This window comes from Pseudonaja textilis, chromosome 3 (assembly GCF_049901715.1).
Source record: "Pseudonaja textilis isolate UNSWEBS1 chromosome 3, rPseTex1.2, whole genome shotgun sequence".
Taxonomy (NCBI): domain Eukaryota; kingdom Metazoa; phylum Chordata; class Lepidosauria; order Squamata; family Elapidae; genus Pseudonaja; species Pseudonaja textilis.
Genome location: NC_141992.1, coordinates 23,500,905 through 23,525,698, shown reverse-complemented (window position 1 = coordinate 23,525,698; position 24,794 = coordinate 23,500,905). Strand labels below are relative to the sequence as shown.

Genomic DNA, 24,794 nt, shown 5'->3' with positions numbered 1-24,794 from the left:
ACTATGCTTGTTTCAGAGTATGTCAGCCTCTTGAAAAAGCCTAGGCAAGAAACACTAACCAGGATTCCTAATAGAACCTTTATTGAACATTACAATACTGTAACAGAAACTTGCAAATCTTCCCTTACTCTCTTCCCTTACTTTACCCTTCTGAAAACTAGGGAAGATACTTTCTGGGATGTTTTCTCCATCTCCATCCCTCCGCAGACTCACATTTTGTTTATCAGACTATTGTGTAGACCTCAGTTCTTACTTCAGGTCATTCCCATATACCATTACAGTAAAGTGACAATATGTCCTATATAAAACAGTCCTTTATTTCAGAGAGCTGTCCTTGAGATTTAATTTATTATTTTCTTGCTTTCACTCTTAAATTTTCCTTTATAAAGCAAAAGCTAAACTTTTTTTATCCTTAGGAACCTCTTTCAGATTTGCACCTTTTTCAAGTTTGTCCTTTTTTATTTTTTCCCAAGAAAATAATGGTCATTCTACACTTACACACTTAAGTAGTACAATTGTATAAACCAAGTTCTCTTCTCCAGTGCCTTGGATCTCTCCCACATGCTCCCAAAGCTCTTGGAGATTTTGTTGCTGTCTCTTTACCTTCTGCAACTTAGCTCAGATGTTTAGGATTTCAATGCTGAGGATTCCCAGCTACTATTACAAAAGGAGCTGGTTACCTATCACACCTGTAGAGCACAAACCGAGGAAAACTGCCTTGAGCAATATTAAGAATTGGGTAATCCACTTTGGAATAATTTGGGAGAAAGCAGTTCATGACTCTCTAGTTTCAGTGGTCTTGAAAATGGTTAAATCATACAGTTAAGTTAGTTGCATAGAGTGAGAACAATTCACTTTGAAATGGAGGGATCTATTTAGCCAGATGTGTTCTGGGAGAGACTAGATAACATTGATACAGATGATCACATCTTGCACATGCCCTCAGTGCTAATTTTCCAATCTTCCCAAATGTGAACACATGAGGGCAGCAAATTCTAACAATCATTCTGAGCCAGCAGGATTCTTCATCTTTGTCTACATTACAATATCTTTGTTCATTTTGCACTAGTGACTCCAGCAGGGGTGGCTAACCTTTTTCGATTCCTGTGCCAATAACTGCTTGCACGCGCACACACAGAAGGCAATGCGTACTGGTCTCTGCTCGCATGTACCCCACAAACAAAAGATAAACAATTCTTTCATATTCATTTATTTCTTTAAAAAATATAGTCCAATCATGTTTGCGATGCCCAAGATCTGCCACATGCTGTTTACCTTTGAGACGTTTTTTTTTTTCTGCTAACAGCAACCTGGGGCCTACACAAGGCTGTTCTAGGTCACACAAGCCTTCATCCTTGAAGCAGCTTTGAAGAATGCTCTTCTGAAACATCTTCAGCCTCCAAAAACCAGGTGAAAGAACATATTTTTATACAATTTTCAGAGGCTCGAGAGACCATGATAGAGCGTGGCCTTCTCGTGCAACTTCTGGAAAATCTGTGGTTGTGTGACAGTACCATTACTATATGGTCTTGGCAGCCTCCAAAAATCATGCTGTTCTTCCTTCTTGGAAGCTAGGTACTATCAATTCACCAAGAGCGAAAAACTAAAATTGTCTCATTTTTCCCCTTGGATAACTTTTAGGTTATTTTCCCTTCCATGTCAATTATTCTAAACAACATGATCTAAATTTATTCCATACTGATAACATTGAGTAATTTAATTTCCACCAATGGTGCCACTGTGTTAATGGGATTATACAGGAAGGGCTTTTGCCATGGGGTCAGAAAATATAAAACCAAGTTGCTCAGCATGACGTTAATATAACTGACTTCTAGACCATCAAAATTGCAGTTGTAACTAGGCAACTTTAAAGAGTATGGAGAATTAGGAATTGCAGAGTCCACAAATACATTTCATGGTAAAGATCTGGAAGCAAATATTCGATGAGTCCCAATATAGGATAAAACTAGTCATGTACTGCCTCCAGCTGGTTTTTGTAAGTAAAAATACCACACAGAATATACACTGCATGAATGATACATGGTGAACATGACTGGGGTGGAATTCAAATTTCTTAACTATCAGTTCTGTGGTGGTGGTGGTAATTTGTGGTGTGGCTTGGTGGTCATGTGACTGGGTGGGCATGGCTTGCTGGCTGGAGTGGCTTGCTGGTCATGTGATTGGATGGTCAAAATATAGAAACTCACTTTAATAATGCTCTTGGAGCGGGGTTGGACTAGATGACCTCTGAGGTGCCTTCCAGCCCTGGATTGCTGTGCTGTTTCAAAGCATCCTATGAAGCTGTCTAGTGCAAGGGTTTGTGGACTTTCCTTCCTCTCCTTTTTCTTTCACTCCCACTATCCATCCGTCCATTCATCCATCCATCCATAGCTCATTCACATTCCTTTCCCTTCCCTTTCTCCCTTTCCTCCCTTTTTCTTTCTCCCATCCCTCTCTCTTTCCTTTTCTTCTTCCTTTTAAGAGAAAGAAAGAAAAATAAAGAGCTACCATGCATCTTTATGCTATTCATGGTATATTTTCAGATGAAACCTCTTTCTATTTAAACCAGGGGTCTCCAAACTTGGCAACTTTAAGACTTGTGGACGTCTTAAAGTTGCCAAGTTTGAAGATCTCTGACTTAAATCTTAGTACACCACCCAGATATTTAAAGCCATTAAACACCCTGGATTAATCTTGAAACTTTTTGCATACTTGTACTTAAACAGAAAGAAGTTTGTTTTAACACATATGGCTTCAATTCCAAAGCTACTTTTTATGAAGACCAAGTCAAGAAAAGGAGATTGGAAACAAAGGTTAACCTTCTCATTCTTTCTAACCCTTTCTAAATGGCAAGTAGAAGTGAGCCTTTTTACTTGCCTTTTTATTACCAAGAATTTACCACCATCTTCAAATTAAAGAGTTGTCTTCCAACAACAAAAAACACAAGCAAACTGCCTGAATAGTAAGTAATACAGCACATAATTTTGTATGTTAAATATCGAACCACAAAATGGAAGCGGGAAAATATTTGTGAGAAATATTTACTGTGTTTTTTGCTTGTCAAATTTAAAAGGCCATTGGACTCCATAAAGGTTGTGACAGCAATAGAATTAATGAAGGAACAGCTAGGCAAATGCCTGAATAGTCTGAATTATGCTTTGGAAATTGTGTAATGTATGCTCAGAAACTGAGTAAATGAACGCGACCTAAAGGTAAGCTGTTCTCTACAAAATTCACTCTGAACTTACCACACTAAGCCTGGCATGAAAAAGCAGAGCAACTTACTAGTTTTGAAGAGGATATGGAATAAAGAAAGATTGGCTCCAACAGTTTTAGGAGACTGCATAGTTTTGTTTACCTAGAACATTCCCAAGGCAGTAATCAATACTGTACTAGCGCCAAACGTTCTTTGGCTAAACACTGAATCCAAGCATACTGGAGGGCTGGATGCTCCCAGGCTGATGCCAGGAAGCCTCCTAGGCCCAAAACGGGGCCTAGCAAGCCTCCCTGGAGCCTCCTAGGAGCAAAAGCAGGGGGAGCAGCATTTTTGGCCTAGCAAGCCTCCCTGGAGCCTCCTGAAAGCAAAAACGTGGAGGGGGGGAATGGCGCTGGACACCCCCAAACCTCGTTTTCAGCCTAGCAAGCCTCCCTGGAGCCTCCTAGGAGCAAAAGCAGGGGGAGCAGCATTTTTGGCCTAGCAAGCCTCCCTGGAGCCTCCTGAAAGCAAAAACGTGGAGGGGGGGAATGGCGCTGGACACTCCCAAACCTCGTTTTCAGCCTCGCAAGCCTCCCTGGAGCCTCCTAGGAGCAAAAGCATGGGGTGTGGCACTGGACACCCCCCCCCCCACGCTATTTTTGCTCCCAGGAGGCTACCCTACACTTACACATCAGCCAGGCCTTGTGGAGACTCCTGGGAGGGGAGGGCAGTTCTTTAGGACTACCGGTTCACCAAACTGGATGTAAAATTAACATCCAGTTCTCTTGAACGGGCCCGAATTCATAGAATCCCATCCCTGAACATGACATAATGTAAAATCTGACCTTAAGGTAAAGTAGATTGCCATTAACATTCATGTAGGTTGTTATTGTTAAGGAAATTACCTGGGCATACCAGTGTAGTAAGTAAATGTAGCTTCACTTTGACATGTTACTAGAATAGTTTTTTCTAAATTTCATCTCATTGGGAATAAGTTAGTGACTTCCACTTTGAAACTGAAGCTCTTCTAGTAATAGCAAGAGACTTACATACCATTTCAAATGCTTTTACAGCCCTCTAAGCAGTTTAAAGCCAGCATAATTTCCCCAACAATTTGGGTCCTCATTTTACCCACCTCAGGATGGAAGGCTGAGTCAACCTTGATAAGCGACATGCCAACTTATTTTTCTCCTTACAGTATTTGGAAAAGCAATGAACAGCTGAAATATAGTAAATTTCTCATCTTTTATTTCTTAACCAATTTGTGTGTCATCAAATGTGTTGACTCTTTGCAACCATATACACTTTCTTCATGATGTCCCTAACCCTGAGGTATTCCCATAGTGCACCAATTTTTTTAAATTACTACAGCATTTGCAAACAGAAAAAAAAACCCTCAAATGTTTTGTTTAATAAAAAAGGTTCCTGTATTTAATAGGGCATGAGGAGGATATGGTGCTTTGGGGGTATGCCTCACTAAACATCTGAGAGGAGTTAATTTAGAAGATGGGAATACAAATGCAACGAAGTGAAGTTTGAAAGATACATGTAAGTGTTCTAGCCTTTCCCAAACAAAATGGAAATCTAGTATGTTTGATTTAAAAAGAATCCAGAAAAAAATGGAAGCTGCATAGTTTAGTGTGTGCCACCTGTTTTGGTCATAAAGAAACACAATAAGCAAAAAAGATATTTAGTTTAATACAAATTTTATACAAAGAAAATGTGAAAAAATACTTCCATATGCTAAAAGCAATTATGCTTCACAAATAAGGCCAGCTAGGCTATCTTTGACACAACTGCAATTCACAAATAGTCTGCTCTTGATTTGTTTTTCTTGTTCATTTTGTTTTCTTTCCTCTAATGTGCATACTAGCTGGAGACTGTACAGACTGCATTCTTTATAAACAATGGGAGAAATCAATTATGACTAAAATGTACAACAAAATGTACTGGAATGATATCATACAATTAAATTTGCTCATATACATACATCATCTTGCTTTGTTCAATGCTTTTGTTTACACAACATACAAAATGATACTACAGTATAAGTGTAACAGACAGTGTTTTCATGGATTACTTTCTCTCTCATACTGTACTGCTTCATGCTCACATAAAAACATAAAAAAATCCCATAATACATGCTCTAGCCCAGCATCAATGTTTTTTGCCCATTTTTCCAAGTGACCTGGCCATGTCTTGTTCTTGTGTTCTCTTTTTCCAAAGTCCTCCAGAAAAGCTTGTATGGATGTGTATGTGTGTGTAAAGCCAGTATTAAGGATATCTCCCAGATCCACTTGTGTCCAAATTATCTGATTACTATATTGCCAACTGCTACTAAGGTTCTTGCTTCCTTTTCCTTAGTATTAACAAAACTTTATTTTTTGTAAACATTCTCTCTCACATTAAATACGCTACACAAAATTTGCTGTTTAATGTACTTGAGACCCAAAGATTGAAATTTATTTATTTTTAAATTGCCAACACTAATTTCAGTTGCATACACAAGGCATTGTCTTCTTTTCCAAATACAAGCCAAGTACTTCATCTCTTTTCTTCTTTAAACTCTAAAGAGGAAGAATGATTTCTATGTGCAACTCTCATTCCCAGAAGATCATTCTTCTTGATGACATCTGTGGCAAACCTGATTTAGCCTTTCCTTCACAAATTTCCAACGTGTGCTAAAGTCAGTACAAATATAAAAAAGGGGATGGCACTCTTAACGTCATCCACAAATTGTACATAATTTACAACAGTATAGTTTACCATCAATTTTACCAGTCCTCCGGCTTTTTAAAGCCAACACTAATGCTTTACATTAATGTAGTGTAGTTAACTGCTTTGTACACATGTACAAAGGTAAAAGTCTCAACCTTTGAGGTTAATCCAAAAAACTGTAGGCATTTTTTCACATTTCTAATGAAGAGATTATTATTATTCCAATAGTTGCCTGGTCTCCTTTATTAGCAGTTAGACTCTTCGTACTTGCACAGGCATTGTCGTTTGAACGTACTGAACTCCTGTTCTCATTGCCATGGTCCCAGCTGTAGGACTTACTACTACTGGAATGGTCTGCAGATTTAAAGCAAAAAGATACATCGTCTCAGAAATGCAGAACTGTATCACGCAAACAGGCTATCATCAAAGATTTCATAGCATATCACCATTGTAAACTACTTCTGTAATGATACAAGACAGAGGATGGGGTTTTGTTTTTGTTTTTTGGCTAATGTTTGGTTCCACAATATGCATTCTCAAGCCTGCAAATAAATATTTTCAATATATTTGCAAGGTAATTCATTAACAATAAATGACACAATGGAGTATGTGTTTAATGTTTTGAAGATATCAATAAGCTAACCTTTAATGAAGAACAATCCACTATTTAAATAATACTTGAAAACTCAGACAGAATAAAAATAGGTCTTCAAGAGATAAAAATCAAATGCTATTAATTCATAAGTGTGTTAAACAAATAGTTGCACTGGTTGTCAGAAATATTTTATAATTCCAGAAAGTATTTACTGGAAATGCTTCAAAATAAAAAATGCCAATATGTAAGCATATAATCGTAATTTCAGTGGTGACTTGTGTGCAAAATACAGAAAATGATGTAAAAAGCAGGTGTTCAACACAGGTCATCAACTACAATAATATTTAAATACAATCTATTATCAATACAGATTGCCATTTTGGCTCAGTAATTGATGAAAGAAATACCTAATATTATTTTCCCCAATCTGGATGTATTCCCATAATCCCTCCAAATATCATGATTTACTATCTGGAGGATTAGGTAGGTGAAATATATATTTAGAAGAAAACAGATTGATGAAGGTTGGTCAAACATTTTTTATTCATTTGATTTATGTCTTTCTTATTCATCAAACTTTGCATAGTCACAGGAAAAGAATTTAAAAACAGTCTTGATAGAACACAAAAATGTCACCTCAGTCAGACATAATACACTAATTGAAAGTATTTTATAGACTTTAACACACATGTGTTTATGTACCCTGTTTATGTACAGGGTTTGTGTATCTTGTAATAGTATCAATTTGCTGCATTAGTAGCCTGCCATTTATCCATCTGATTAGTCACTGATAATTCCATCCTCCAAAAATTTACCAATTTTTCTTACACGTTTTTAACCAAACTAGATTTTGAATAAAATCTTTCTGACACTTTCTAACACTTTTCCTGATACTAGATGGAGTACAAACCAAATTGTAACCCTGGCATAATCTTAAACTAAGCATCACTGCCCATGTCAATAAGGAAATTTCCAAATATTCTATTTTATTTTGTCTGTTTACTTTTTAAACCACTAACTGACCAAATTTCTTGGGTATATAAAAAAACGATTAACAATTTAAAATATCCAGAATATTTAAAACATTAATCAGTGGTAAAATTTAATAATTTTAGTGGTTAGTGGGAAGTGCAGATGATCTTAGTGGATGGTGGGAATCTTGGAGGAGGAAGCATTCTCTCAGGTGACCTAGGATCAATCCATGTAATGTGTTCAAATAATATGTAACACTTTGTACTATACCTAGAAAATAACTGACACCCAACATATCACAGAAAGCTATAGAAAGTTCCAATTCCAAATTCAGAGACTGAGGATTAATTAATTAGTGTTAATTAAAATTAACATTCATTAATGAATTTTAATTGTCTTACAATTTTAAACAACTATACAAAAATATTTAGATATGGTCATGCAACAAAGTATCGTTTCCTTCTGTATAAACTGCCATAGTAGAGACTCAAATGACCTCTATGCTGTGCCTTACTGGTGTTATAATGAATTGTCTGTCATTAGTGTTTTAGCCATCTTACTTTCTCCTTCATTCCACAGTGCTCTTCCATAAGCTACATACTGTGAGGAGGAGTTTAAAAAGGGAAGATGGTATTTATGCAGTTGTGTCTACCACTCTAGTAAATTCCCAATTCTAGAATTCTATGAAGCATTGTCTGAATTGCCTGCAGAATCTAGTCTAAAACACTGTTATGACTCCTTGTTTGGAAAAGCAAGCTGAATTTGTCCTCCACCCCTACACAGACAGAGTGTGATTGCAAGTCCTACATTATCCAGGCAGTGGTCCATTCATGTCAATGGAAATTCACCCATGAATCATTCTTTTAAAAGACCAACTGAGTATACCAGCAGTCTGTTTTGTCTCTAAGATCCAATGTCTTAAATGTCACAGCTGTTATGAATTCCCGAGTCATACCAGACAGTCCAGGCTAATATTGATGTGGAAGTCTCCTAACATCTAGAATTCTATAAGCCACCTAGACTTACTTAAGTAATTGAGAAAGTACATCAATAAATCAGTGAATTAGCTAATGGGAGTTTGTTATACACAGCCACACATTTCCGCTCCATCTTCCTTCCTCTAGCCTGCTTAATTACTGAAACAGGTCCTCTTGTGTCATCCAACTAGGTTTGTTATAGAAGCCAAGTCAGCTCTCATCCATGATCAAACCATGAAATGTTTCCAATTCTGTTGTTTATTTATGTGCCACTGAAAAGAGGGTGAATTCTATGTGGAACAGAAACTATTCACCGGGAAAACTAAGTTGCCAGGTTAGCTAGAAAAAGAGACTAACTGCTAATTTCACTTTCTATCTAGTGACATACTGACTTTCAACTTCTACCTTCTTATTCCCTACCACCACCAAAATACTAGTCCTCTTGACAAAACCCTTAACACCATGTCCATTACCCTCTGTTGGCTCCTGATGCTTCTTAGTCAACCAATTAATTGTAACACATGACAATTCCTAAGTTTAATGCAATTTTGAAATAAGTTGTTTTGTTTAGACAAAACACAACAGCTAAAGAATAGCATAGCTTTCCCTAAACTGCTGCAGAAACTATAATACCAATATGGAATTTTAAATTAATAAATAAAACTTGAAACTTTGATTGTCCTGGATGACAATGTATGGTGTAAAAGAAATTGAAGTGTATAGCAAAATAAAGCATTTTGCACAGCAAATTGAGTTAAGACCAGTGAATTCATATTGTGGTAACACAGGAGAAAACCCATCCTCCCTCCAAAATAAATGAGCTGTTTCAATGCCAAAAACAGTACTTACAATTGTGGGTTGAGTAGTTGGTATATAGGTAGTGGTCTGCGGTACCTGGACCAACTTTATAGGCTGGCTGCTTGTCACACCTGTTGCTATCTGCAGAGACAGCACAGGTAACCAGAGTGAAAGGTTCAGTTTTTATGTCAATGCCACCTAGTTATTAATATGGTTTTGGATTTAGATCTTGCCATTCCTAAATGGAAGGACTGCCTCTAACTGCTGAGGGAAGAGGGGAAATGATTTTTACAGATTCCTCTTCTCTCCTGTATCAAAAAAACCCCCATCAATCTGCTATGGGGGACACGGAAGAGCTGAGAGATCTTCCTGAAGCATGAGAGATAGGATTAGGTATTATGCTAGATGAGAATCAGCTAAAAATTATCTTCTACCCATCTTTTGGTTCTTAGTGAAACTTGCTCACAAAATCTTCCCCATTTGTGAAACCAAACTCTGGATTTAACCCATAAAAATGTCAGTGCTTGGCTTTTTAAAAACCCTACATTTTAATGAATTCACAGGTTACATTTTTATAAATAAAAGCAAAATTTAAAATATGAAAGTGAGCAATGCGTACAATTTGATGTTTCAAACAGATATAACAATTATGTGATGTAATTTGAGATTTCCAAAGCAAAATATTTCATGATAAGAAACTTATCACAGAGCACAGTACAATTACAAGTAAGGTAACTGGGTATTTATTTAGCAATTTCTTGTTAAGATATATAGTATTTTTCAGTGTCTTTAATTCAAAATATGCTCTGGACCATCCTTTCTTCTTCTCTAGAATACCCAAGACCTATGGCTCTTCTCCTTACAATAAAGTAAGGCAATTAAATTATATAGTTTTGTAACAAATCCTGACTACTTGAGGTGTAGCTGATACAAATGTCATGATAAAAGAGGTCCTTTCCCCCCCAACAGAATGTACTATAGTGCTTTAAGAAAAACTAATAGGGACATACAGGAATGGATAGAAAGCAGAAATGTATTTGTTAATAAAGTTTTATTGTAACTGCTAGTATTGCTTTAAAAGCCAGGACCCATATTTCACCCATACAAGATAGAGAACAATAATAGTTATCTATATATGATTAGCAATTCTAGTATATGTTATTCTGAAGAAGAATAAGGATACTGAATTACATAAAGATGTGGGTAATATTTTCAAACTCAGCTTTCAGCACTTAACAGGAGAACTGGACATTTGTGTGTGTGTGTGACACACACTCCACATTTCAAAATAAGAGAAGACTAAGGGATATTTATGATGAGCCCATCCCAAGTGGGTGGAAACGGCAAAATCACATGAGAATTCATCACATTATGCCATTATAAAAAATGGTAGCACATACAAGATTAGATACATCCTGGATCCTTAAGAACTAACTCTGTAAAGGTGAAAATAAAGACAAAGGCATTTCAGCAGCCCTCAATAAAATAAAATAAAATCCCATTTATTGCTTTGTACAGCTTTAAAAATAAACCTTAAAGAGAGGATGCACCAAGGAAGGACATACTTACCGTAACACTTTCCTTGCTTTTTTCCACAGCTGCCTCTTTTTCTTTTGGAGCACTGGTTGTTTCTGTAGGTGCTGGCTGTGCATTGGAACCAGGTTGGGACGCTTTGTTTAATGTTTCTGAACTAACTTCACTATCTGTCTCTTGCTGGGTTGCAGTAGCTAAAATAAAAACCAAGGGAATTTAAAATGGAGATGAGATTGATTTATAAATAGATTGAAAGATTAACAGTGTAACTGTAGAAACACTAGTCATTTACCTGATTGTGTACAAGACTTCATATGTTCTGGCCAATGAGCTTGTTGGCAAGGATAGTCACAATAGCTAGTATTCCAACAACAGTAAAAGATAGCCTCTTTTTTGCAGTTGGCACACCACTGCTTCTTTTTGGTCTCATCCACAGCTTGTTGCTTTTCCAATTCCAGTTGTTTCTTCACTTCAGCAATTAAACGATCTCTTTCTTGCTCTAAGCTTTGTCGCATTTCAGCCATTGTGAGTTCTAGGTAACAGATGAACAGCATGTAATCTGACAGTAATTAAATGGTCTATCTGTTAAATAATAATGGTAAACTACCTTATAGGAAATAAAACGTAATAATTTATTACAATCAAGGCAGACAAATTTATACTATAATGTATATATTTATGTATGTAAGCTTACTGTATAAGATCTTAAGAATTTCCATGGTTTTTTAAATTTTTGAAACAATCTACTATTTTTTAGGTGTCAAGAAATAATTAGCAATCAATTTAGGTTTATTAGCTATCATGATAACATACTGTGACAACTGAGCTGGACTTCTATAATTGATTATATATACACTGCTCAAAAAAATAAAGGGAACACTTAAACAACACAATGTAACTCCAAGTCAATCACACTTCTGTGAAATCAAACTGTCCACTTAGGTAGCAACACTGATTTTGCCAGAGAACACCAAGATTGGCAAATTTGCTACTAGCATTCTGTGCTCTTCACAGATGAAAGCAGATCCACACTGAGCACATGTGACAGATGTGACAGGGTCTGGAGACGCTGTGGAGAATGTTCTGCTGCCTGCAACATCCTCCAGCATGACCGGTTTGGCAGTGGGTCAGTAATGGTGTGGGGTGGCATTTCTTTAGGGGGCCGCACAGCCCTCCATGTGGGGTGGTGTGGGGTGGCATTTCTTTAGGGGGCCGCACAGCCCTCCATGTACTCGCCAGAGGTAGCCTGACTGCCATTAGGTACCGAGATGAGATCCTCAGACCCCTTGTGAGACCATATGCTGGTACAGTTGGCCCTGGGTTCCTCCTAATGCACGACAATGCTAGACCTCATGTGGCTGGAGTGCGTCAGCAGTTCCTGAAAAACAAAGGCATTGATACTATGGACTGGCCCGCCCATTCCCCAGACCTGAATCCAATTGAGCACATCTGGGACATCATGTCTCGCTCCATCCACCAATGCCACGTTGCACCACAGACTCTTCAGGAGTTGGGGGATGCTTTAGTCCAGGTGTGGGAGGAGATCCCTCAGGAGACCATCTGCCACCTCATCAGGAGCATGCCCAGGCATTGTAGGGAGGTCATACAGGTATGTGGAGGCCACACACACTACTGAGCCTCATTTTGACTTGTTTTAAGGACATTACATCAAAGTTGGATCAGCCTGTGGTGTTTTTTTCCACTTTAATTTTGAGTGTAACTCCAAATCCAGACCTCTATCGGTTGCTAATTTTGATTTCCATTGACAATTTTTGTTCCATTCAATTTTTGAATGTCAGCACATTCAACTATGTAATGAGCGAAGTGTTCGATAAGAATATTTCATTCATTCAGATCTAGGATGTCTTATTTTTGTGTTCCCTTTATTTTTTTGAGCAGTGTATATGAAAAGCACAGATTATATATATGATCAGCACAGATGTTTCTTTACATACTGGGCAATGAACCACAAAAATATTTAACAAAAATGTTATTTTTATACCCAGATTATGTTTCATTTCTGAGAGCTCTTGCTGATGTAACCACTGAAGCTTTTCAATTTCAATTCTCAGACGACGAATCTGAAATATTAAAAATACAATAACAGCAAGAATGTCAGTCAAAATAGAATGAAATCCTTCTTTCTCCTCTATCCCCACATTTGTTACTGAGTGGGGTTCTGCAAGAGAAGGCCAGTGTAGCTCCTCAAGTAGAGGCATTATATGCACAAACTAAGCTGAACTTGTCACTACCAAGCTGTGGCCTTTTAAACTGAATTTTCTGAATGGTTAAAGATAGCTCTCTATAAAACCAAATATAATAACCAGTTATATGCCAAGGCCTACAGTCCCAAGTGGAGGAAGCCAAATTAAGTACTCACAATGGACTATTCAATTAATATGACTGCTCCCCATATATTTAAGTATTTCCCTTTCTGTCACATTAAAATTGTATTGATACCAATTTTTGAAGAGAGAGTCTAGAGATTATAAGCAACACTTTTAGGAACTGTTAATGGTCCTCAAGCCATTGGTGTATACTCCCAATTTAACACTAACATTATATTTTAAGGGTAAGTTTTTAGCTACTGTTTAAATGCAGCTCCAAAGAGCAGCTTGAAAAATCATAGCTAGTAAGAGAACTAAGAACAATATATCAAAATATACAACAAAAACATAAGAATTACAACACGCTTCATGCTAGACAAATATCAAACTCCAAACACATACCATAGCTGGGTGTATCACCATTTGTCACAATTCCACACTATAACCAGATTTTAATAGCTTTCCAGACAGCTAACAGGGAGAGAGCCAGTCTAATGTCGGGGAGGAAGAGGGGCAATACTATTCTAAAGAAGAGGGGTGCTCTCTTCTTTAGAACCTTTGAGGTATCCAAAGAGTCCAGTCTACTAGATCTAATTAGATGAACAGAAACCACTGGAAACAGAGGTTCCAAAGACATCGAGGTCACAGGTCATGTAGGGTTTTATAAGTGACATCCAGGACCTTGAACTGAATGTGGAAATTAACTAATAATATAACAGTTCTGATAGTAGGAGCATCACATAGGAATAATAAGTGGCATACATCACTATTCAAGTCACTGCCTTTTTGATCAGTTGTAGCTTCTAGATGGCATTCAAGGGCAGCCCCATGTAGATAGTTAAGAATACTAACCTCAGCAATTGTGCTTCCAGTAGTATTTTTCGAAAGGTCATTATATATTTCAGTCATTGTTCCTTTTATAGCATCCATCATCTGTTTAAAAGAAAAAATACAGAATTAAACATTTATTTACTGGGAAGAACTTCAGTTTTGTTTATACCAGATATGGTGAAAAGGATTATACTGGAATATAAAATGGTTATTATGGGTTTCATACTTTACAATAATTTGCCGTTCCAGAGTTAAATGCTACTCCCAAGCAAATGAGCCTGATGAAGAGCAATGAATGTATTCCCATCCCCAAATTTAAAGCATAAATATTTGTTTAGGCAGGATTCTCCTCACTTCCAAGCTTACCATTGCTTTCACCTGACAAACAAAAGCAGCATCTCTATCTCCAGCAGCTACCTAGCAATGTATTCTGTAGGAAACCATCTGGCATTGTGCCTTAACTTCTGTTCAAAAAGCTAGAGAGAAGAAATGGCAAAAGTAGACCCTGTAATCTCTGCTTTAAAATCTGTATCTGGGTATCATGCCTTTTATATTAAAGTAGGTAATATATAGCCCAGATCAGAGGGAAGACTATAACATTATTTGATTTTGTCTTGTTCTTCCAGTGAAGAACCTAGATAACTTGGGGATTATTGTTCACTTTGCATTCTAAACCTTTTGTCCTCAATACTATAATAGAAACTCTATGAAAGATACCTATCGGTTCTGCAGTAAGACTTAGAATTAGCCTTGAACATTAAAATTAGTAGGTTCCTAGGAAGGACATAATTAAGGGAAATTAAGCTCTATGGGGACCAGTTTAAATTCTCACAATAACAGATTATTTGTCTCAGAGAGATAAGTATGCACTGGCAGAGAAGGTGAGTTAAACTGTGTGTGTGTGTGTGTGTGTGTGTGTGTGTGTGTGTGTGTGCACATACATATTAAGTAAATGAGATGGAGGGGAAGTAGGTAAAGGATCTGTGTCTGCTCTAGGCAAATTAACCAGGGAAGGGAGGCCTGCCATGACTGGCCCTGTCCACTGTTGTAATGTAATTATATGGATCTTTGACCATAAAATAAATCCTCCATCCATCTTCTAATGTCACACCCACACTAGATAGATTTATAGGGAGAATAAGGATTTATTCAAAACAAATTTGATTCCTGGTGACTTTACAGATGTGTCCATATAGTTACTTTCAACAATATAGAATCCCTTGTTTGTTTGTCTGGTAATTTCTTAGTATAGCCTACACCCCTGATATCTCCAATCCAATTACTAATTGTGCCTAACCCTGTTTAGTTTCTCACACTAAAGAAGGTTGGCCAGGTTCTGCAGAAAAAAAAAATATTGGTGTCCAACCCGCAATATTTTGGCTAATATTCCCCTTCTATTCTTATCCAAAAAACATAAAACAGTAAAAAAAAATTACACATCTTATGTGTATATATTAGGGAGTCAACCTAAAATGTTGCTGTTATGTTCTTCTGTGAGCTCAAATGTTAATCTTATTCATGAGAATGGTGAAAATAACAAAGGAATGATGAACCCTCTGTACATGTTAAAATGCATTAACTGAAATCAAGCATTAAATAACACTTTTTTAAAAAGCTTACTTTACTAGTATACTTAGCAATATCTGCAGCCACATCTGCTGAAGCTGTTGCTATTGGCAAGTCTGTATTAACTGAAGATGAAAGTGTATTTGCTGATCCAGAACTGGTTACTATAGAAACAGGCTGAGTACTTGTAACCAGGGTGATAGTTGACGTTGAAGTACTCTGAGTAATTTCTTTCTGCTGTACAGCTAGAATACAAAACAAATCTGAAAATGAGTTACTATATATTTCAAGGCATTTAAAAAATTAAAAACAGGCCACCTCTGAAATAAAAATTATTTCACAATTTTTCAGCTTAGTTACTAGAACAATATACTATTTTAATCTGTGAATGATGTTATTAACAGATAAGACAAGCCTTAAGATAAGACAGGAACATAAGACATACTTTAGTGAGTACACATGATGATTTTATCAGCCTTAAAATGCCCTGTAAGTATTCACAATTAATAAGGCATTATGTTTATTAGGACTAACTAGAACATTACAAAATCATTCAAAAGGTTTGAGTGTAAAAAGTGGTAGTGGAAAAGAAGTAGTGGTAGTTCCAAAGACTGCAATATTTAAAATTCTTAAAACAAAATACAGCCAATATTAAATAGATTTAAATAAATTTGTTTTATTATATACTATATATATTATAATATATACTAGTATATCATAAGTATTCAAATTATCTGACAGGCTTATTTAAAGAGAGTTCAGCCCACAATCAAGGAGACAGAATCAATTTTCCCTTTCTCCTGCAATCCCCACCCCTCCACACACAAAATATAGCTGTGAAGGGCTTAGGAATCACTTGTGAAGAAAGGATGGTCAGCAAAAATAACCACTTCATCCTGCAGAAGCGAAGCACCTGCTGGTTCCAAAAGATTGTCATATTTTAGAGGTGGTTTTCCTTTTATCTAGTTCAGGGTTGTCAAACTCACTGCCTGCAGGCCGAATGGTTCACACACTGGCCAAGCCCACACCTGGTTTACGGAAGGGAGAAAAGTCAGGATATGTCATGTGACACTGCTGTGATGACACGAGTTTGACACCCCTGATCTAGATTCAACTTATCACTAACTACAGTGTTATTATGATGATAGCCTATGTTTTCATATTATTTTTATGTTAAATGCACTTGGTTAATTAAATCATCGATAAAAGGACTGGACAATTCATATTCCAACTGAAAGGTTTCTTACTATATATAGTGGTGGAATGTTTGATGATCTCCTCATTTTTGTGCAATTCATATTTGACGTCTGGGCACAACTACTGTGAACATATTGCAATGAGAAGACATTAGGAAAGGTGGGGAATACCTTTCACTGCCTGTCTTGTCTGGTATCTTGTTCCTTGGGAAGACTGAGGCTGCTGCTGTTGCTGCTGCTGATTTTGTTGCTGCTGCCTTTGTACCTTCTGCATATGCCATTTCTGGGAAGAAGTCTGAAATTTGTTTGAAGAATTCCACACTACCCGCTGCACAGCTGGGACCGTTTCCTTTGGTAGGAGAGGTCTCTGTTTCTTTACAGGACTTCCAGTAGCTGCCGCTGGAGTGCTGACAGCAGAAGCAGCGCTTGTCGTAGCTGTAACACCGGCTGGGGGTGTCTGGGATGCTGATCGAGTAAGCACCTGAGTTTCAACTGGAGGCTGACTGTTGACACTTGAAGGAACTGGGGTTTTAGCTGCAGCTTAACCAGGTTAAAAAAAAAAACAAGAACCAAGATTTATTGGAAGTTCAGCGTTCTAAGGGAATAAGGTAAAACACTGGTTCCTAACCATTTGTTATTAAGTGGAAAATCTACTGTTTTAAATTTAGAAAGAAATTTACAAGACTTTATTTACAAAAGCGTTTGTTTCACCTACAAGTATGATTAAATGAAAATAAATAGCTGTATATAAATTTGCTTAGAGAGTTTCAACTTTTTGTTTTGGCATTTCACTCCTATACTCTCCTGTCATTTTTACTCTCTTGTATTACACATATGTCCTGCTTTTAATATTCTTCATCATGGTATTATGATATTCATCCATGGTATCAGAGTCTGAAATCTTCAAATTTTGAAACAGTAAAACTGAAATATTTTCAATTTTTGCCTTCTCAGGATAGTAAGTTTCAAGAACAAACTACCAAATGAAATATTAAACTTCTTTATACATCACTTCGCCAGTGCAGATAGTGATACCAACAGGGACATACTACCAAATAGCAATTTCAAAGCTATTACAATTTAATGTATACTCATTGACCGATCCAGATTGGATCATGCAAGAGAACTTATGTCTAAATTGACATAATACTATGCATCTTCTACATGTAGTCCTCGAATTATGACAATTGCACCCAAAATTCATGTTGCTAAATGAAACATTTGTTAAGTGAGTTTTCCCATTTTTACAATTTTTCTTGCCACAGTTGTTAAGTGAATCATTGCATTTGTTAAGTTAGTAAAGTGAATCTGGATTCCCCATTGACTCTACTTGTCAGAAGGTCACAAAAGTGAATTATATGACCCCAGAACACTGCAACTGCCATAAATATGAACCGCTTGCCAAGCATCTTAATTTTGATTGTGTGAACGCTGCAATGGTCGTAAATGTGAAAATGGTCATAAGTCACTTTTTTCAGTGTTATTGTAATTTTGAATGATCACCAAATGAACTATTGTAAATTGAGGACCAGCTGTATAATGTACCCATATAAACTAAGAAAAAATATCAAATTTTTGATAATATTTAAATAAAGATAATTGAGTAAGAAACAATAGCTACTTTAGCCCAAATAAAGAGTCATTAGGCAGGTAGCACACAAATTAATAAGATCTATTAATCCTTTATTAAAAATAATGAAATAGCTGTTTCTGAATCACCCTTACATAATATGTATAAATTATTCTGACTTAATGATGCCCTGTTTAGTGACCATTTGAAGTTCCAATGGCTCTGTAAAAGTAACTTTATGACTGGAACTCACCCCAAGGTTATGTAATTGAAATTTGGGTGTTTTGCAACCTGTGGGCATTTACAAAAGTTTCCGTGTCTTGTGGTCACCATTTACAAATTTCACAGTCAGCTTCTGACAAGCAGTCAATGAAGTAGGCAGTAAAAACATAAGTTGCATCATGTGATGTCTTGCTTAACAAGTGTGAGTGAATTGCTTAACGAGCAGGGGGCAAATGAGGCTGTAAGTCCATCAGGGTTTATGTCTTATTTAACAAATGTATCCCTCACTAACAAAGTTGCTGGTCCCAACTGCAGTTATCAAGCAATATGAGTGTCAGGGTTCAAAGTAACACACCCAAGACTCCAAGGCAGGCATATTCCTCAAAGTATAGGTTTATTAGGCACGTCATATTGACAAATCTGGGGAAACCCAACTCTAATTACCCCTCAGATTTCCCCCTAGTCAAACGTACAGTTTTCCTTTCCCTGCCCATGCAATCCATCACATGGTCCAATCAGGTCTCAGATCCCACTTCTTCGCACCTGGTGGGAAACTCCTTCATTCCCCAGCTATCTCTACCTCCTCCCTCTCATTCCCACGGCTTGACTCATTTCTGCTGTGGCAGCCCTGGAGGGGCCAGAGGAAAATGGCTCCAGGGCTGACAATGAGAACCCTTTAAACCAGGGGTGTCAAGCTCAATGCCGCCTGAAGTACATACCGTTTTTGAGTGTTTATGTTTGTCCCCACCAATGTGGCCCAGCACAGCAAGGAAGACCTTTTGCAAAACGTACTTCAGGCAGCATGGGGCACATCACTCGCCCAAACATTCTTCATCTGCAAAAGAAGTGGCCCGGTGGCCAGGTTTGCCGGGGTGGACAATGGCAGGCTTTTTGGGGTGGATGGCTACCGATAGCTAGAGTGACCGTTACAGGTAGGCAAGAGTGCGCAAGGCGCATGGGTTGCTCTTTTCGGCCAGGAAAGAAGCAGCCTGGTGGACAGGTGAGGCACTTGGGGAAAGTTCCCCACTCCACCCATTCCCCCCTCGCCTTCTCACCTCATGTTGTCCTCACTGCAAGCGACGTGAGAAAATGGTGGGGGACAAGCCACACATGCTCTTAAATTCAGCCAATGTTGGGGGTAGAGCTTAATTTTAACACATGTGCACAAAACGGTGCTGGGCCTTCTTTTTGGGGTGGGTCTTGTTTTAGGAGAAACACGGTATTCTATATACCATATGTTATGTTTCATTTGTGTCTTTGAGCAGGGGTTCATATATCTATTCTTTTCTTAACTTTTAATTCTCCTAAGGAATAACTCCTAGGTGTTTTGAATATTTCCTCTGAAGCTTAACTATTAAGATATAAGTGCTAGGATATTTCCTGCAGATGAAAATTCCTACGGAAGGTGACACAGATTTCTTAATTCTAATATCTTCAGAACTTTCAAATAGCCATACCAATTACAAGTTTGAGTTAAACTTAACAGAAATAAATTCAAGGTTTTCACATAAGAAAAGAAATTGAATGCAGAATAGGCAACATAGGTGAAAGAAATCTTGCAATTACACTTAATCACAAACTGAGTATAAGTCAGTAGTGTGATATGGCTGAATAAAAATTAAGTGCAATTCTTTAAAGATTCTTTTAACTACCTTTCTTAGTTTTAATTAACTCTAGGTGGTAAACATCATTCTTTTCCTAACAATCTGGTGAAATGGGTTGGACTGAGAATGGCTGGCCCAAAGCCACTACCCAGTTTTTCATGCTTAAGGCAGGATTAGAATGCACAGCCTCTTTTTTTCTAGACCAACCACTACACCAATTATAATATCCTTTCTACACTTCTTAAATTTTAAGAAAATGTAATTTCAAAAATGTCTTAGAAAAAATGAGCATAGCTGAAGGATAATCATGAAAAATATTCCAATTCTATTCTATTCTACTTATGGAAGGTAATTTATAAAACACAATCAATACTTCCTTGACACTATTGGGATTATAACAGTCAGAGTTCCCTGCTAACATATGCCATATAACTATCACAGGTGTGGATTCTTCATGTAAACACAAGAGGCAAGGTCACACTCACACACTCACACACACACAGCCTTTGAGCTTTATCTAGTCTTTCTCAGGCAAACCTGCTAGTCTGGGAAGATTCCTGTGAAATTGGTATACAGAATAATAAAGTAGATAGTTTGAGCTCTACATGTTCAAACTGCATAACTGAATCCATGGGCCTATCTACCAATCTCCAAGCAAATAGATTTCTCCCTTGCAATCTTGTTTAAAGAAAATCAGATGCTTAGAAGATTCCATTCTATTAAGCACTCCCTTTCAATTTTTAAAAAAATATTTCTTCACTAAAGAGTGGATTTAAATAGAACTGACATTTGTGGCTGTGGTGGGTTGGAATAAGAACTCTGTTTGAATCAATATGTATATTTACTTATTTTAGGGATAGCACTACTATACGTTTCTTTAGGTGTACTTTTCTGTACCTCTCACGTATTGTGCTAGTCAGGGGATAAATGGCCAGAGTTCATGCCTTGTTAAGAGGAGGCAAGAGTCAAGGATATATATTGCCATACTTCTCTAATTCTTCCTTCTGGTAAAAGCAGGATCAGCTTGACAGAATAACAATTAGGGCCTCAACTCAATTTCAAAGACGTTTCAAAGAAATGCTATGTTATATTTCCAAGAATGTGTTTGAAATGTTTTGAAATCATGAAAGATACCCTGTGCTTGTGGCAATTTTCTTTAATAATTAGTTTAAAAAGAGTTCTTTATTTAGGATTTTCTGTGCTTACAAACTGTCCTTGATTACTTTACTACGTAAAATTTATAGAGCTTTGTGATATTTGCTCTTGACTTACTGGGCAAGAGACCAGTAATTGGCGAACCTGCTCTGAACTCATAAAATGATTATTTGGACCTTTTCCAATTTCTTGATTTTGTAAGTAATTTTTAAGCCATAAGAATGTCAATTGAGAATATGGGAATTTTTTTCTGACTTGGAATCCAAGCTGACCTAAGTCCCACTACTGTATTGCAATATTGTGAAACTGATGTAATTTATTTTCTTTACCCTCTCCATATATTTGGTTTTAATGACTCCAGTTCTTTTCCTGACTCATTCTGAGAAATGAGCCAGAGTTGCTTATTTGAATAACATCCTAAACAAGCCACATGGGGAACAGTTTGTAGTTTCTTAATCATGCCCATTTGTTGACTACTACAATACAATTAGGTTTTCTACACCACTTCACCCAATTGGCCTATTTCCCTTTTCACATTATTCCCCTCTCTCATGCTTTTTTTTTCTTTTCCTACACAGATAGTCCATTGTTAACTACGGTAGCTGGAATTGGAATTTACATTGCTAAGTTATGTAGTTGTAAAGTACAACATTATGACCACATTTATAAGAGATGGCAAATTCTGTAACAACAGCATATAAGTTCCCATTGCTGTTTTTACATGAGGATCACATATTGTGGAGTGAAGACCTCCTTGCAACTTCTGCCAGCTTCCAAAAAGCAAAGTCAATGTGGAAACTGGCAAGAAGTTGCAAGTCCCAGGTGATTTATAAGGAGGTTGGTAGGCAGTTAAGTGGCTGCAGCCCAGTGAGGGAGGGTGCATGGGGGCCTGGCGAGGTATGGGTGGGTGCACAAATTTCTGGCAAGATGCAATGCAAGCACAGCAGGACTGATGGATGGTGTGTAGCGAGAGTGCAGTGGAACTAAGGATAGGTATGCAGATGGATGGCAAGGCATGGGTGGGGAGGGTTGCTGCTTAGGCGAAGGAAGCAATGGATTCAAGGGTGGCAGACAATATGCCATGTGAGCACAAAAGGACATGAGGAAAGTGTGTGAATGGTCAGCACAGAACTATGGGATTGGGGTAGAGTTGGCTAGCAAGATGTGGCAGGGCATGGCTGTTGCCAGAAAGAGGAGGGTGCAGTTTGCCAACAAGGTGTGGTCCAACTAATACAGGCACAGCACAAGTGCAGCAGTTGTGGGTCAGGGTGCAAGCAACCCCAGAGCCACAGGGTGGCAAGTCCCAAGAGTCCCATGCATGACTGGGATGTTAGACCAGTGAAGGGAAGGCAGGCAAAGATGACAAGGGAGAACTAGGGGATGAGGGACAGCCATAAATGTGGGCTGGTTGGCCTGAATTTTTATCATGTGATAATTTTTTTCAGTGCCATCATAACTTTGAACAGTCACTGAACAAATGGACCTTAAAGCAGCACTAGTACTAACTTGCTGGAATAGTTTTTTTAATATATATTCCTCAAGCATTTTGCATATTGTTGAACCTGAAGACATCATTGGATTATCTTGAGTTTTCCAACTCTTTTCTACTATATAAAAGTTTGTCTTACATAAAAGTCATATAGTTTTAGTTGCAGAAATGTAGAAGAACATAACAGCCCCATTTTTAAATAAATTGTTTTTATCAGTCTAGAAATACAAAAAATATTTCATTAAGGGCATTTCAGGACAGCTCTGAAAATAGTATTCAGTATTTTCATGATCAAGAAAAAATTTAACGTATCCTACCTTCTTGTTTAGGAGGTGATTCCTTGGCTTCTTTTTTGTTTTTTCGTCCCTCACGGCCACACTGGTCTTCACCAAGGTCAATAACTAGCTCATTTTCTGAATCAGAATCTAAACCAAGATGCACAGTTGGTGAGTCGGTCTCTTCTTTAGTTTTCAGTTTTTCCTTTGTGGGATGTGACAAACTTTTCCCCTTTTCTGAAAGCTCTTTATCAGAGTCTACATTTGCCTTCTCTTTGGCAGGGCTATTTATTTTCTCTACTTCTGAGCTTGTACTTTTAATTTCCTCTTTTTCTTCTGTTGGAGTTGGTGGCTTTAGTTTTTTTTTCACAACTAAAGATTCTTTATCACTTCTTATACCTTCTTTTTCTTCTTCTTCCTGATCATTTTTGGACTTCTGTTCATCATCACTGATATATTCACTATCACTGGAGTCTGACTTTTCAGAATCTTCTGAGTCACTATGCTCTACTGCAACATCTTCAGATATTTCATTGATTCCTAATCATAAAAAATAAAATTTTACCCCATTTATTTCCAATAGCTTATATTTTAAAAATAAAGCTATGTGAATCAGTGAACATGCATATAACAGATTTATCATAGTAGCCCACTGTGAAAGAAAATCCTTCATATTTTAATATTGTATGGAAGTAGCATTTGTGTTCAAAAATAAGAACACAAAGGACTCTGAATCCTGGCTTCTTTGGATACAGAGCTAATACTGCGATATATTTATGAAGTAATGGCAAAAAGAATGTATTTAGTGCCTATACAATCAAGCATATCAAATGCACACGCATACCTAGTTGTGCTTTACAACTCTCTATTGTTTTGTCCAGGTTCAGCTGAAATCTGCTGCGAATTTGTCGTTTTGGTGAAATCAGTGGCACAGGTGTAGATTGCTGCTGGACTGATTCACTCAACTCTTTCAGATCCATTTCAGCTTTACTACGATCTAGAATATTAAATTAAAAATGTTTCCATTAAGTAACTGAATTTAAACAAACACAAACGAATTTAATGACATTCATTAACTATTATTAATGATTACTACTGTGAAGTATGGTTAAAAACTTACAATAGCTTATTTTAGGACAGGGGAGAAGTAGATAACAATTATGCATTTAATTATGTATAAGATTATACCTAATGAACACTCTGAACATTCTTTATGCTAATGAATACACAAACAATCCTTGGCTAAGTTGATTCAAAAGTTCCATATACTATTGTAATATAGTTGGTCCAATCTTAAATCAGTGCTCCTACATAAATTCAGCCATCATGTTTAAGTAAAACTGATCAATTTTTCAGCGGCACCTATAGCACTTAGGCTGAAAACCAAGATAATATTAACCCCAAATTTAGTATTAGCAGTTGCAAGCAGGTGCACCATCTAATCATCACTATCATATATAAATCTCATATCCATTACTACATGGACAACTTTATTTTACCAAGATTAAGATTAAGAATGCTGCCTGGAGTAGATGTTCTTTCTTGCTTGGCAGGTGTAGGAGTTGATGGTTGAGGAGAGAAAGGTTTGGGACTACCCGACAAGCTTCCTGTTTGGCCTGTCCTTGTTGCTGCTGGAGAAGCTGAAAAAGAATGTCATTGACATAAAGTAAATTGCAAATATAACCTGAGGTTATTTAGGCAGAGATCAAGGTCAAGTCCCTCTGTGTAACTTCTGTTTCCCCTTACTTTTTGAACAGTAACTCCCTACAC

At 37.2% G+C, this 24,794-nt stretch overlaps 1 protein-coding gene across 14 annotated transcripts in view; it reads right to left on the bottom strand.

The window, feature by feature from the left end:
• Positions 1–4,870: 4,870 nt before the first annotated feature.
• Positions 4,871–24,794, bottom strand: part of ZMYND8 (zinc finger MYND-type containing 8) — a 110,191-nt gene continuing 90,267 nt past the window's right edge. For 12 of the 14 annotated variants that reach the window (XM_026697522.2, XM_087929030.1, XM_087929034.1 and 9 more), the window contains 11 exons: positions 24,524–24,664; positions 23,869–24,021; positions 23,067–23,564; positions 16,881–17,249; positions 15,568–15,758; positions 13,969–14,049; positions 12,792–12,870; positions 11,082–11,321; positions 10,826–10,983; positions 9,308–9,397; positions 4,871–6,268 (listed from right to left, as the gene is read on the bottom strand). In XM_026697522.2, the coding sequence (XP_026553307.1) occupies positions 6,167–6,268; positions 9,308–9,397; positions 10,826–10,983; positions 11,082–11,321; positions 12,792–12,870; positions 13,969–14,049; positions 15,568–15,758; positions 16,881–17,249; positions 23,067–23,564; positions 23,869–24,021; positions 24,524–24,664 (2,102 nt within the window). In that variant the 3' untranslated portion in view covers positions 4,871–6,166. The remainder of the gene's footprint in view (positions 6,269–9,307; positions 9,398–10,825; positions 10,984–11,081; positions 11,322–12,791; positions 12,871–13,968; positions 14,050–15,567; positions 15,759–16,880; positions 17,250–23,066; positions 23,565–23,868; positions 24,022–24,523; positions 24,665–24,794) is intronic. The other 2 variants (XM_026697529.2, XM_087929033.1) reach the window with 1 other exon arrangement.